Below are 16,017 nucleotides of genomic sequence, written 5' to 3'. Positions count from 1 at the left end.
CTCAGTCGTTAAGCGTCTGCCTTCGGCTCAGGTCATGATCCCGAGGTCCTGGGATAGAGCCCCGCATCGGGCTCCCTGCTCAGCGGGGAGCCTGCTCCTCCCACTCCCACTCCCCCTCTGCTTGTGTTCCCTCTCACTGTGTCTCTCTCTGTCAAATAAATAAAATCTTTAAAACACACACACACAATTTCCCACTTCTTCTAAAGAGAGATCAAAAGATCTGGCCCCATCAGGCCTCACCGCTCTCTATTGTCCTACATACCCAGCCTCCTACCTGGCCCTGGAGACAGGAGATCTCCGGGTCTGGGTGAGCTACAGAAACAAGCCAATGGTCTATTATTCCACATCCTCCCTGAACCACGCAGCCCCACCAGCCCTCACACACCCAACCATCCTTTCTGAGTCTCCATGTGGCCCTCTTCCCAGCAAGCTCACGTTCAAAGCTCTATTCATACCTCCACCCACAGATTAGTGTTTTTTCCCTAATTTCCTTTCCTCAGAAATGAAAACTGCATATTTTTTTTTTAAAGATTTGTCTGAGGGGTGCTTGGGTGGCTCAGTCCGTTAAGCATCTGCCTTCGGCTCAGGTCATGATCTCGGGGTCCTGGGATTGAGCCCCACATCGGGCTCCCTGCTCAGCAGGGAGACTGCTTCTCCCTCTCCCTCTGCCCCTCTCCCTGCTTGTGTGCTATCTCTCTGTTTGACAAATAAATAAATAAAATCTTAAAAAAAAAAAAAGATTTGAGAGAGAAAGAGAGCATGAGCAGGGGGGAACAGCAGAGGGAGAGGATCCTAAGCAGACTGTACTGAGCACGGAGCCCGACATGGGGCTTGATGTCCCATCCCTGAGATCATGACCTAAGTTGAAATCTAAGAGTCAGATGCTCAACCGACTGAGCCCCTCAAACCAGGCATCCCTGAAAACTGCATTCTTGCAGTTGCTCAGACCAAAAATTGTAGCTATCCTCTCCAACTCCTCCCTTTTCTCCACCCCAAATTGAGTCCCGTCAAAACGTATTTAGAATCCCACTAGTTTTCACTGTCCTCTACCTTCCAGACCACCACCTTCTCAGAGTCTGCCCGTGCCCTGTCCTGTCCCGTCCTGCCTCAGTGCAGCGGCCCACGGGGTCCTATGAGCTTTGAAGTCAGGTTACACTAGTCTCTGCTCCAGGCCCTCCAACACTTCACTGCTTCCCAGAGGAAAAGCCAAAATCCTCCCAAGGGCCTACAGGTGTCCTTGAATGCCTCCCACCATCAATACTGAGATACGGCTGAGGCTTCCTCGCCAGGGCTGGCTGGGACAGCGCAGCCACCGTGAGTCTCCTCAGCTTTAGCGACCATTGACCGGCTTCTCAGGGCTCTGGCCTACAGAGGGAGCACAGCCTCACCTCTTGCAATGTTCAGAATCTAATTTTAAGTGCTCCATAAATGTTACTTATCATTGTTTTGATGCTATTTATCCAGAATGAGTTAAGTTCAAAAGTCAGTGTGCAAAGACACAATTAATATATATTGTCAAAATTAACTTCAACAACAGACTGCCATGGAACAGTTTTTGCATATGCAACCCTGTACAGCATATAAACAACACATGCGCAAATACGAAGATGCACGACGGGCCTTCACTGGCGGGCTTCGGTCAATGTGGGAATATGGGCGACTGCAATAAGCCCCTAAGGAACCCGGGGCATTGATCCCTCCGTGAGGCTCCGTGGCAGCCTCAGGCCGAGCGACTGCCCAGGCCGAGCAGCAGCGCTACTTCCAGAACCTCACCCAGTCATCGCTGCGAGCCTGACTTACTCCCCGAACAGGGCCTGCTGCGGTTCCTCATCTTCCACTGATACCCAAACCGGGCGACGAAATACTAGCTTTGACGCAGCTTTCAGGAGCTCCATTAAAATAGCCAGAAACAGAACTCGTTGTTAAAATGGAAACAAAAACAATACAAAAAGCTCCGACTCCGGGGACTGAGAAAACAGAAGCATGGAAACTTGAGGATTCCAAAAACAAGAGCCGGCAAACTCCAACATTGTTTTATGGTTTTTAAAATGGGGCAAGAGGCCTGAATGTAACTGACAGCAGGCACATGGTCTGTCCACCGCCGACAAAGAGAGACGGCTCAGGAGAGCATCACTTGATGCCACCAGCCATCTGGGGGGCATGAGGGGCACCGTCCCCTTTCCAGGCCCTGGTACAACTGCAACCAAAGCAGATGCAACCGTGCCAGACAAAATGAGCGCCGGGAGAAGTGCAGGTCACGTGCTGGTGCAGATGAAGGGAATCGGCAACAGCAGCTTCAGCAGGACCTCCCCCGGACCTCACCAAGGCAAAGCCCACGAAGGTCATGACCTCCTGGGGGAATCAATACCAACTGCCCGAAGTCTTTGCAGGTGCTGCTAAACTTTATTCAATGTCTAAAATTAAATTGGACATAACGGAGTTTCCTACTGTTTTGGTGACGTCCCTTAGACAAAATATTGGGTTGAGCAGGTCCAACGGATGTGCTGCAATGTGGGGGTACAACTTGCTGCAGGGAGAGAGTGGGAGGAGACAGTGTCACCTCACAAGTATGTAAAAGTGGAGTCAGGGAAGTCGGCCATCCTCCTGAAACCACGACGCAGTGAAGAGCCTGATGCTATGGATGCTTTTAAAGAAACAACTAACACTGTACCTTGTAATAGTACAACACACGCACACATCTGAAAGTCATGAGAAGAGAATTCGTGGGGAACGCGTAACATCACCCCTAGCCACCTACCTGATACGACGACAGCCACATTTATGTTACTGTCTTGTGGTTGTATCATTGACATTTTAATCAGGTTGTAAGCTCGTTTGAGACTTTTGATTCTGGCCAGTTGGTAGTGACTGGGTGGGAAAGCAAAGCACGGCACCATGTATGTTACCATCCTCAATATTTAGGAAATGAACATCATACGCATACACGAACACTCACTGTGGCCAAAACAGAAAACAAACCTTTTGCATTCTAATTTCCTACGTAGGACCTCTTCATACCTTTATTTTCACTGAAGCTGCCAGACAGATTCTAGAAAGAAAAGCTTGGGGACATACAGCCTACAGTTTATGAACATCCACAGTGATTCCTTTCTACCGTCACAGGCCATAAGGAAAGAGGGATTTTTTTTAAGTTCTTTCCACTGACTCCCCAAAATCCAGAGAGCTGGCTTAAGGAGTCTGTATGTCGGGGCGCCTGGGTGGCTCAGTCGTTGGGCGTCTGCCTTCGGCTCAGGTCATCGTTCCAGGGTGCTGGGATCGAGCCCCGCGTCGGGCTCCCTGTTCCGCGGGAAGCCTGATTCTCCCTCCCCCACTCCCCCTGCTTGTGTTCCCTCTCTCGCTGTGTCTCTCTCTGTCAAATAAATAAATAAAATCTTAAAAAAAAAAAAAAGAGCGTGTGTGTTGATGCAGACATAGCAGCAGCGCTGAAGAGGCTTGAGAACTTCCTACTTCCTCTTCCTTCATTCTGCAGGCACGTCCCCAGCTCCCAGTACATGCCTCGCAAATTCACTTACTCAGCTCGTTTTCATTTGGTAAGATTAAAAGCCATCATTGTTAGGAAAAAGCAATGCAACAATTTTTTATGAAATGAGAAGAACAAATCAAACAAGAAGACTTCACTGGGCTTGAAAACAAAAATCCCCCCTTTGACTTTCCGGCAAAGGAATGCATTTTTTCCAAAGCAACAATGGAAAGAACCACTCTCCTTTGCCTGCACTGTTCCTACTTGACACCAAGTCCTTTCCAGCACACATCACGCTCAGCTAGGAGGAACCAGACATGAACGCCACAAGGCAGGGGGGAGCAGGGTCTTGTGTTAGGCTAGGAGAAGGTGCGGGTACTCCTCACTTCCGCGGTTCATGTTGGGCGCCCTGGTTTTCCACTCGGCTTTCCTTCACCACGAGTCGAAGGCAAGAGGCATTTCTCAGCAACTTTGGTCCAAAGAAATAAGATCCTCTCCCAGACTGAAACTCTTGACTCACATTTTCCTCCCAAGCATGACTCAGCAGCTTCTTTGGATTTTACTCAAAGAATTTACCTGAACTAACCTCTCCTTTAAAAAACCATCCGCCATTTTCAACTCCAACTTACTTTCCCTTCAGTGTCAGGTAGAAAATACCTTTTGGGAAACTACCCAACATCACCCCCTTCTCTCTCAGTACTGCCCCTGCTCCAGGAGTGGACCCCCAGGCAACTCTGCCCCCTCCTTGCAGCTCACCCATTTGGGGGGTGGGGGGGCTTCTGCCCAAGCCCAGCCAATGACATTTCTCCCTAGCTGAAGAGTGGATACTAGCCTTCAGCAGTGGTGCTGGGATGGGGCTGGCAGGGTGGTTTTCTCACTGTGTGTGCTAAAGGAGAGAAAGCCAGACTTCAGAGAGAGGCAGAATGACCCAGAAGCAGAGAGAGAAGCAAATGAGAGATTGCGGATCATTGAGTAAATGACTTTAGCTGCCAATTATTTCGTTCCCGGTTGAGGCCGCTCCTCAGGCTGTGCATTTCCAGGCCTGGTTTCAGGGAGATAACCCTACGCCCTTCATGTATATGCCCGCCTTTTCTTTTTCTTTTTTTTTTTTTTAAAGATTTTATTTATTTATTCGACAGAGAGAGACACAGCGAGAGAGGGAACACAAGCAGGGGGAGTGGGAGAGGGAGAAGCAGGCTTCCCGAAGAGCAGGGAGCCCGATGTGGGGCTCGATCCCAGGACCCTGGGATCCTGACCTGAGCCGAAGGCAGACGCCTAACGACTGAGCCACCCAAGCACCCCTATGCCCGCCTTTTCTTAAACTAGGTTCCTGATGTTCCCACTTGTTGTGATGAAACAGTTCCGAAGTCAGCCACATGAGCGGTTAACTTGCAAATCCCTCTCCCACAGTCGAGGAGGCAGCAGTTTCGTGCAATCAAGAGAGGAACCCGGTGGGAGAGGACAGGAAGGGTCGGGATGTCAAGGGGAGACTCCTGAACATCCGAGTGCACAACTGCATTCAAGAGACAGTCGGCGCCTCCCCTGAGACGGCACTCGCGGCTGTCAGGCACCAGACCAGCACACAGGGAGCTCACGGTCTCGGTCCCCAAGGAGCACGTCACGAAGGGAAGACAGAAATGAGCCAGTGCAACTGAGGATGTGAGGCCCGCATGAGCAGGACGAGACAGTGCCAGGGGCTGGGTCTCTGAGAACGTGCTGGCAGGGGGAGAACGCACAGCTGGGACTTCCTGCACAAGCCTCAGGAGGCGTGGGCGCTAGGCGGTGGCCACAAGAAGACACCTTACAAACTACCCAAGGCAGCAAAGCCGGTCACCCCAACATCAGCCATTAGAGAACTCCTAGGATTGTTTTAGTCATCTTCTAATACTCACATAAAATATTTGTCATGTCCCTTAGCATCCTGAAAGAACAAAATGGTTTTAGAATATAATCACCCACTTAGGGGCGCCTGGGTGGCTCAGATGGTTAAGCGCCTGACTTCGGCTCAGGTCATGATCCCAGCGTCCTGGGATCAAGTCCTGCGTCAGGCTCTCTGTTTCGTGGGGAGCCTGCTTCTCCTTCTCCCTGTGCCTGCCTCTCTGCCTACTTGTGCTCTCTCTCTGTCAAATAAATAAATAAAATCTTAAAAAAAAAAAGAAAATAATCACCCATTTAAATTAAGAAGGTTCTAGACGACAGAATCCTTTCAATTCAACTCTGCTTCATAAAAGGTACTTAAACCACACCATCTCAAATAACCAGTAAAAGCAAAATAAAATAATTTTCAAAGTAGTGGGATCTCAGAGAGTACATCTTATAGTGAGTTAGTAAGAACTGCACAGTATCGGGACGCCTGGGTGGCTCAACTGGCTAAGCGTCTACCTTCGGCTCATGATCCCGGGGTCTTAGTATCGAGCCTGCATCAGGCTCCCTGCTCAGCGGGGAGTCTGCTCCTCCCTCTCCCACCCCCCCTCCCCGCTTGTGCTCTCTCTCATTGGGTAGTTTGTAAGGTGTCTGTCAAATAAATAAATAAAATTTTTAAAGAAAAAAGAATTGTATAGTAGTAATTTAAATGGGTGATTATATTCTAAAACCATTTTGTTTTTCAGGGTGCTAAAGGACATGACAAATATTTTATATGAAGTATTAGAAGATTAATATAATAAAATAACCTTATATGGGGTGCCTGGCTGGCTCAGTCAGTAGAGCATGCGACTCTTGATCTCAGGGTCATGAGTTCAAGCCCCAAGGGTGTAGTGCTTACTTAAAAAAAAAAAAAATCTTGGGGTGCCTGGGTGGCTCAGTCGTTGAGCATCTGCCTTTCGCTCAGGTCATGATCCCAGGGTCCTGGGATCGAGCCCTACATCGGGCTCTCTGCTTGGTGGGAAGCCTGCCTCTCCCTCTCCCACTCCCCCTGCTTGTGTTCCCTCTCTCGCTGTGTCTCTCTCTGTCAAATAAATAAAATCTTAAAAAAAAAAATCTTGTAATATTTTCTAAAAACAAATAAGTATGAATCATAAGCAAATGTAGTGTCCTTAAAATACTAAACCACTATCCCACTTCTAGGAAAGGATCCCAAAGAAATAATCTAGAATATGGAAGAGCCACACACATATGAAAATATTCTGGAGAGCATAACAGAAAATAAAGAGCAAGATGAACAGGAGTGCCTGGTTGGCTCAGTCAGTAGAGCATGCGACTCTGGGATCTCAGGATTCATGAGTTTGAGCACAGAGATTGCTTAAAAAAAAAAGAGCAAGCTAAGTAAATATCCACTAATAAAGAGTGTATTATATTGCTTTTGGAATATTATTTGATGAAACAGAACTTAGCCACTACAAAGAATAAAGATAATGTAATAAAAAGACGTAATGGGAAAAAAAGGATACATAATTTGGTGTATACTCTAATTGTAATAGTATTTTAGAAGAATATATTTTAATACAACTTCATTTACGCATTAAAATGCCCTAGAGGAAAAACTGACTGTTCACACTACAGCGGTAAGATAATGAGTAGTTCATTTTTCTAAGTTTCTTTGGTCAAGATGTTCTATTTGCGTGCTTTTTAAAAAAAAATCCCCCCCCCCGCCTCTCTTTTGTTAAGTAATAGAGATGAACTATGAACCTACTTCATCAGAAGCAGAGCGAAGACACTGAACAGCAGCCTGTTTTTTCATTTCTTCCAGAGTCAGATCTGAGCACTTTTTCTTACTCTTTCCCCATTTCTTGTAAGCTCCTTTTTCCCAGCCCAGGAAGATGTCATTCTCCTAAAATAAGATTAGACAGAGTTCAATGAACAAGACTAAGAAGCAAGTTTCAAACACTGTTATTTCCCACATGCTCACACATTCCCCTCCCAAGTACATTCACGTTAGTAAGTTCAGAGACCACAGAACATGGTCAGTCTGAGCGCTGTGGAATAATCATTCGTTTGGTTGGTATCTATTACCCAGATTCTCATTATAGTACTTATGATTTATTTATGATCTGAAGGAATATGGCCCACTGACATTAAGTGCTAATAAATATCAGACAATTGTATGTAAATGCAAGTACATCATAAATTCCAAACTACATACACAATTAATTGTCTTCTCTTCTGTGCTTCTCACTCCTCGATAATGAGTGTTTATATTACTATCAGATTTTAACATTTAACAGTTAGATGGTTCAATCCCTATTTCTTTACCTTGTAGTCTAAAAAACAATTTTATGTTGGCATGACAAGTTTATTTTTCTCCTTGGTTACATAGGCCCATTAATAAAAATCTGAAGAAAATTTGAAAAGTGGGAAGAAAGCAAAATCATCCATGATCCAACCACCCAGTGAAAACTAGAATAATGTGGTCTGCTTCATTTGGTCTTTTCTGTATGGTTTAAAAATCACAGATTTGAATTCATGCTAGTTATAGAATATTGTATTTGACTTAACTTTAAATTGTAAGCATCACCTCAACATTACCACAAATTCTTTGGCTATAGAATATTCTAAGATGTAAGTTTATAGCTATTTCACGAAACTGGGACTTTAAAGTAATATTTTCAATTGCTTTGCTACTTTGTTTTGCCTTTTAAAAAGCCCTCCATTTGAAAATAAATAAATAGACTTCCATTTGACAAATTACGATTAAAACCAGTGGACAGACATAAGAAAAAAAAGGATCAGAAAGACAAACAATGGGAAAATTTTAAAAATTACTTAGAAGATGATGTGGCCTACAGCAGACCCTCAGGACATGGTTATAAATATATAAATAAGAGGAGATAAAGAAGGAAAAGCATAATAAACACAAAAGATTTGAAAAGATCAAATCATACACCATCAACTGTGTGACCCAATTTTTACTTTGATCCAATACATAAAAATTACTTTTATGCCACCAGATAAGAGTGGGAGAACAGTCCCTCCCTCCACACCCATCATAATTAGCATACTTTTTCTTAATTTCTTAGGCATGTTTGCAGATCTCATGAACCCGAAAAACATATTTTCTGGCTGAGTGGTGTCAATTCCAATTTTCCAAGGGAAAATGTGCTTAATGGCCAAGTAAGTACTATCAGTATATTTCCACTTATCTGACGGGTTTGGCTGGACTACACCTGAAACCAGACATTCCTTATCAGTGGTATCTTCTGGTGATAGGGTTTGTCCTCTAACAGGAACAGTGGACAGAACCGTAACAACATAGACTCGAAGCTTCCAAAGGCAGAAAGAAATGTTGTAATTCTATTGTTCATTAGCATATAAAACAAAGTAGAGAAGTTATCTTTGTATTAGTGGAAAACAGGACTCCTTTTTGTTTGCTCTGCTCAGACTGGCTCTTTCTCCTTCTTGAGATTATGAACAACGTTTCCCTACTGAAGTTATAGCTCAGCAGAGGTCACCCACATTCAAGGGGCTGAATGAAGTTTTATTATGTAGACGGAAGGGACTTTCAAAACTCAGTTCACATGAACAGGTGCTCTTTACAGAGGCAGTCTGACAATACATATCACATCTTAAACATGGCCGTGTACTTTCAATCTAATAATTCTATTTCTGAGAATTTATCCTAACAAAATAATCACCACTCTGCACACACATTTAGCTACTGGGTGTTGATAATAGTGCTGTCAATCAAGGCAAACATGCAGACACAATTTAAACGCCAAATAAGGCAGACTTGGTTAAATAGGTTATTCTTCATCCAGGCGATGAGATATTACAGCCATTAAGGAGATTATGAAGCCTATTTATTGACAAAGAAAGCTATCCACAGTATACACAAGAGAAATAGTCTATAAAACAGTACAGTCGCATTTCGTGTGAATGTGTGTGCACGTGAACTAAGAGATCACTGAGGAGCTTATCTCTTGGTGAGTAGGAGAAGGAAACGAATCTTATTTTCTGATTTTTCTTACACTTAGGTCACACTCTTCAGTAGTCAAAAGTTGTTGGGGCGCCTGGGTGGCTCAGTCGGTTGGGCATCTGCCTTCGGGTCAGGTCATGATCCCAGGGTCCTGGGATGGAGCCCCTCGTCGGGCTCCCTGCTAAGCAGGGAGCCTGCTTCTCCCTCTTCCTCTGCCGCTCCCCCCAACTAGTGCTCTCTCCCTCTCTTGACAAGTAAATAAATAAAATCTTTTAAAAATATAAACAAATAGGGCGCCTGGGTGGCTCAGTTGGTTAAGCAACTGCCTTCAGCTCAGGTCATGATCCTGGAGTCCCGGGATCGAGTCCCGCATCGGGCTCCCTGCTCGGCGGGGGGTCTGCTTCTCCCTCTGACCCTCTTCCCTATCGTGTTCTCTGTCTCTCATTCTCTCTCTCAAATAAATAAATAAAATCTTTAAAATATATATATACATATATATATAAACAAATAAATAAAACCTGTTCATCGCCCCCAAGTGAAACCCTGTACCGTTACCAGTTCCTTCCCATCACTACTTTGCTCTCTCCTGAGTCACTGGGGAACTACTCACCTGCTGTCTCTATGGGCCTGCCTATTCTGGAAATTCTATATAAATGAAATGATCCAACAGACTTCCTTTTGTGTCTGAGGTCTTGAAGGCTCATCCTAAATACAGATTGTGGGATGTATCGGTGCTCCACTCCCTTTTCTGACTGAGTAATATTCCACTGCATTTCATCTGTGCATGCATTCATTAATGGGCATTTGGATTGTTTTACCTGTTGGCTATTACGAACGTTCACATACCAGTTTTTGTATGGACGTTTATTTTCTGTTCTCCCGGTTATACACCTGGGAGTAGAGCTGCTGGATCACACGGCATCTCTGTGTTCAACCTTTTGAATAACTGTCAGACTATTTTCAAAGCAGCTATATTTCACCATCACACCAGCAATGTCTCAGGGCTCCACCTCCCCCACATCCTCACTGACACTCGTCATCTCCTGGGTTTTTATTTTAGCTATCTCAGCATGCATGAAGTGGTGTCTCATCATGGTCTTCATCTCCCTAATGACTAACGACATGGAGCATCCTTTCATGTGTTTACTGTCATTTGTCCAGAGAAGATACACCAACGGCCTATTCAAATATTTGGCCCATTTTTAAATGATCTATTCTGAACACACGTCTCTCATTAAATACAGGATTTGAGAACATTTTCTCCAATTCTATAGGTTTTTTTCACTTTCTTGATGGTGTCCTTTGAGTTGGAGAAGTTTTTCATTGTGATAAAGTCTCATTTATTGAGGTCTTTGGCTGCTTGTTTTTGGTGTCCCAAGAAATCACTGCCTCCTCCAAGTCATGAAGATTCACTCCTACATTTTCTTCCAAGAGCCTCATGGTTTAGCTCCTTTCATTCAGGTCTAGAGACCAGATGGAGTTCACATTTGCATGTGGTATGAAGTAGGAGTCCAACTTCCATTACAGGTGGTTACTCTGTTGTCTCCGCACCTTTCGTTGAAAAGGCCATTCTTTCCCCCGTGAACGGTCTTGTTAGACGAAAAATACACAGGCTCACTCCTGACGCTCACCTCCATCTTCTATAGAGTATGTACACCATACCAAGTGGCCTTGCTTACCGGAGCCTTGTAGTGAGTTTTGAAATTGAGAAGTGTGAGTCCTCTAACTTTTTTCTTCTTTTCAAGATTTTTTTTTTTTTTTTTTTTTTTGGCTATTCTGAGTCCCTTTAGAGGTCTATATGGATTTTAGGATCATCTTGCCAATTTCGGCCCCATGGGCGGCAGGGACTCTGACAGGGCTGCGCTGGGTGCGCGTCAGTGTGTGGGGCGCTGCTTATTGACACGGAGTCTTCTGACTGTGAACACGGGAGGTCTTTCCATTTACGAGGTCTTCTTTCATTTCTCTCAGTGACGTTTTCAGTGTGCAAGCCTTGCACTTCTTTTGTTAGATTTATTCCTAAGTATTTTATCCTTTTTGATACTGTTGTAAATGGAATTTTCTTAATTTCATTCCTTACGGTTTTCTATATACAAGATTGCATCATCTGCGAGCCACAGATAGTTGTAGTTCTTCCTTTCCAAGTTGGAGGTCTTTTCTTTTCCTTACCTAGCTGCCCTGTTCATGCTGATCTATAAGACGACACAGTGTCTCTCGTTTTTGAAAATGTCTTTTCACACAAACAGATACTGCCAAATATTGATATTAACCTGCAGGCATGTTAATTGCCTAGAAGACATTTATAAAATTCTGTTAGATTCTTCTCTTAATATTTGCCTTTTCACATGTCATTATAGTGCAGATTAGTCACCCCCAAGTAAAAGTTCGGTAGAAGCTTCTCAGTTGAACAGTTGTGAACAGATGTGAAGATACAGACGATCACTCTGCACCGTGTCAAGTGGGAAACCACAGCTGGTCCTGCACTGTGACCCTGGACAAATCCCACCACCAAGCTGGGCCGGAGCGGGGAGCTTGCTTCTTGTTTTCACTTTGACAGAATGAAAACGTACAAAGCAGCTTGCCATTATTTGTGAGTCAAACAATGTTAGCTGTTAGGATGGCTTTATAAATTTTGCAGATACATGCTGTTTTGCCTTGCAATTTTAGGTTGACTTCACTCAGAAACATTATCAAGTGTGTAGCTAAAGTTACATAACAGCGTAGTAGATACACTTTTTGCATTCTGGTTCTTCCACTTACGGTATTTGAAAGCTCCCTTTCTTTTTCTGGTTTCATGTACTGTGTGAATGTATTAGGACTTATTTAAACAATAGCATCAAGCTAATAATCAGCTTTTAAAAGAACACAGTATAAAAAAACAGTTCAAGATATTTCTATTTTATTATGTTTTTAGTCCCCTATGCTACACTCATTACAAGTCCACTTAGGCAAAAACATAAAATACTGGCCATGTGCCAAATATCTACTCGATAAACTCAGTAAAATCAAGGATGATTTCTCCAAGTCGTAATCTCAAAGACAGAGAAAATTACCAAGTACCAAAAGAAGATACAGCTAAAGAACATTCTCAGCATGAAAATCTATTACCAAGTACTTTTCCAGACACTACTGTGAGGTGACATAAGGCTAGAGTTTTGATTGACTCTCTCTTGCTGCCTTCTGTCAAAAAGGAAACACTAGGAACCGGAGGAAGAGAAAGAACACGCCATTCTGAAATTACAGCTGGGATAATGACGTCTGCCGTTAGCTGCTCGGCATCCACCCCTGCCTCCCACACCTTCCTGTTAACAGCACCCTGAAAAACCAAAATCATGAAGTGTCTGAATGGGTCTAGTACCACCCCCATCTTCAGGCCCTAACTGGCTTAATACAAATCTACGTGTTTCATCCCTTTGGCCACAAAGATTGGCTTACACAGGCCTGGGACCAATCAGACCTGGGCACTTGAAAATGAGCAAAAACGGGGGGCGGGGGGGTACACATGCTCTGGCTGCCAGAACTGTGCTCATTTTCACTTGCCCCCCACGTCCCTGGGAGCTGGCTGCAAAACCAAGCTGCCAGGGGGAGGCAGGCAGCAAGGCAGGGCAGAAGTTCTAATGACACCGGGAAAGCTCTGAACTGAACCAGGGTCGGGCCAGCCTTACTTCTGGAAATTCAGTTATGGGAGACTTTCCCCACCCCACCTCCCTGTATGCCAATTTAGGCTAAATTTCTGGTTGCTTGTGAATAAAAGATACAGCTAGAGTTTGAGGAAGGGCCTAAGTAATGAATCCACTTCTCGTTGCTCAACAGAAGGGCGACTTGTCTCTAAAAAACAAACATTATTTCAGGTTAACTCCAGCTAGGTCCTCAGTCAACAATGACAACTCTTCACTGTCCTCCCTACACTCAGAGGCCTAACCAGTCTCCCCAGCAGCACACGCCATCCTGCGGTGCCGGGGGTCTAGAGAACTGGTCTGTCCCGGGGGCTGACGAGCAACCCCCGAACACAGCACGTCAGGTTCGTTGGGATCGGTCCGCTCACCCTCCCAGGCTCACCCCCCACTCCCGCCCCTGCCCTGCTCGTCTCCAGCCTCACAACACAGGCCCTTCCTGTTTCCGTGACCTCGCATGCACTCTCCCTTCCTCTTTCCTTCAACTGATCAACTGGTCTCTCCTCTGTCATTCCCACTGCCATCGTCCCCCATCCACAGTGCCCCCAGCTCTGCACAGCTAGTGTTTCACAGGTCCCAAAACTAGCAGCAATCTCTGGAGGACCATCGCTAGTCAGCCCTGTACTCCTGGTGCTTGTCACAGTGTCTGACACGTCATGGGCATCCACGTGGTGAGCGAAAGAGCAGACGTGCATTTAAAAAATGCAATTATTTATATTAAAAAAATAATGCAATTACTTATATTCAAAACCTTCTCTCTATTCCATTTAAAGGTTCTACCCTTGGGCACCTGGGTGGCTCAGTTGTTAAACGTCTGCCTTCGGCTCAGGTCGTGATCTCAGGGTCCTGGGATCGAGCCCCGCATCGGGCTCCCCGCTCAGCGGGAAGCCTGCTTCTCCCTCTCCCACTACCCCCTGCTTGTGTTCCCTCTCTCACTGTGTCTCTGTCAAATAAATAAAATCTTTTAAAAAAAAAGGTTCTCCCCCCGAAAAACCCACATTTTTATTATGGTGTCTCAGGGAGTCTGTGGACATGAATTTGTGTACCATCCACAGTGCTCACTCGTACTCTGATGGTACTATCATGTTCCCTACGTGTAAGGTTTATTTAATCACGGTCTGCTGAGTAAACGTATGCTGAAATTCAGCATACGTGGTGAGATAGCTGAGGAACCCAGGACGGGTCAGATTTTGTGGTACAGATTTTGTGGTAGTTACTGTGAAAGAGAACCATAATCTTCCAGGGGAACAATGCAGATGCTAGCTTCCCCAGGTAGAGATACACTCAACTAATGGTGGTAGACCACAAGAGCATGTCACAAGTGGTTCCAGGAATAAACAAGCTGTGCCCAATGCAGAAGTCATCAGTCCCACTCAGCAGTCAGTACTGGGATATTCTTATTTAGCCTCCTGTAATACAAATAATGCAATAATGCAGCTACATTTCTAGAATGATGGACTCTGAGGTAGAAGATACAACTCAATTAGGAGATCTACAAGAAACTGTAACAAAGCTACACTAATCAAAACAGAGTGGTACTAGCAGAAAGACAAATATTAGACCAAAGAAATAGAACAGAGAGACCAGAAACAGACCCTCGTGCACATGGTCAAATGATTTTCAACAACAGTGCCATGACCACTCAATGGGAAAAGGACAGTCTTTTCAAGAAATGGTGCTGGGAAGACTGGACATCTCCTGCAAAAGAATGACACTGGATCCGTACCTCACACCATATACAAAATTTAACCAGAAGTGGATCAAAGGTGTATATGTAAGAGCTAAATCTATAAATCTCTGGGAAGAAACAGGGTAAAGCTTCATGACATTAGTTTTGGCAGTGATCTCTTGGACAGGACACCAAAGGCAAAGGCAACAAAAGAAAAAAACAGACAAATTGGAGTTCATGAAAATTTTTAAATTTTGTACATTAAAGGCACTCTGTATCTACAGAGTGAAAAGACAGCCCACAGGGTGGGAGAAAATATTTCCAACCTTGTCTCCAATGGGGGGATTAACACTAAAACATATGGAGAACTCCCAACATTCAACGACAGCAAGAAACAGCTCGATTAAAAAATGGGCAAAGGACACGAACAGATGGTCTTCCACAGAAGACACCCAGATGGCCCGTGAGCACAGGAAAAGATGTTCAGCAATTACTGATCATCAGGGAGAATGCAAATCAAACCACAATGAGATACCTACCACCTCACACCTATCAGGATGGCTACTATCAAAAAACTAGAAAATAACAAAAGTGTGAGTCATTTTTACAGAGAAATTGGACCCCTGTGCACTGTTGGTGGGAATGTAAAATGGTGTAGCTGCTGGAGGTTCCTCAAAAAATTTAAAACAGAAGGGCGCCTGGGTGGCTCAGTCGGTTAAGCATCTGCCTTCGGCTCAGGTCATGATCTCACGTCAGGCTCCCTGCTCAGCAGGAGAGTCTGCTTCATCCTTTCCCTCTGCCCCTACCCCCTCTCGTGCTCTCACTCTCTCTCTCAAATAAATAAAATTTAAAAAAGAAAAATGTTTTTTTAAACAGAATTACCATATGACCCAGCAATTCCACTTCTGAGTACATACCCCCCCGCAAATTGAAAGCAGGGTCTCAAAGAAATACTGTTTCATATTCATGGCAGTGTCATTCACAACAGCTATGACATGGAAGAAACCCAAGTGTCTACTGACAGATGGATATGCAAAATGTGGCATTTTCCTACAATGGAATATTATATAGCCTTAAAAAAGGAGGAAATTCTGACACATGCTACAACATGAATGATGTCTTTCAGTACATAAACAGACAAACTGTGATTCATCCAGATGATGGATTATTCAGTGTCACAAAGCAATGAGCTATCCAGCCACAAAAAGACCAGGAGGAAACTTAAATGCCTATTAGTCGGTGAAAGAAGCCAATCTGAAAAGGTCATATGCTGTGTGATCCCAATTCTATGACATTCCGGAATAGGCGAAACTATGGAGGCAGTAAAGAGACCAAAGGCTGCCAG

The 16,017-nt window shown here is 44.5% G+C and overlaps 1 protein-coding gene across 5 annotated transcripts in view; it reads right to left on the bottom strand.

The window, feature by feature from the left end:
* KIAA0232 (KIAA0232 ortholog) overlaps positions 1–16,017 on the bottom strand; it is a 58,750-nt gene that overhangs the window by 28,053 nt on the left and 14,680 nt on the right. For all 5 annotated transcript variants that reach the window (XM_035005340.1, XM_035005344.1, XM_035005342.1 and 2 more), the window contains exon 3: positions 7,113–7,250. In XM_035005340.1, coding sequence (XP_034861231.1) covers positions 7,113–7,250 — 138 coding nt within the window. The remainder of the gene's footprint in view (positions 1–7,112; positions 7,251–16,017) is intronic.

This window comes from Mirounga leonina, unplaced genomic scaffold (genome assembly GCF_011800145.1).
Source record: "Mirounga leonina isolate KUSES-001 unplaced genomic scaffold, KU_Mleo_1.0 Mir_129, whole genome shotgun sequence".
Lineage (NCBI taxonomy): Eukaryota > Metazoa > Chordata > Mammalia > Carnivora > Phocidae > Mirounga > Mirounga leonina.
The sequence above is the reverse complement of the archived record's forward strand: the minus strand, read 5'-3'. Positions and strand labels throughout refer to the sequence as shown.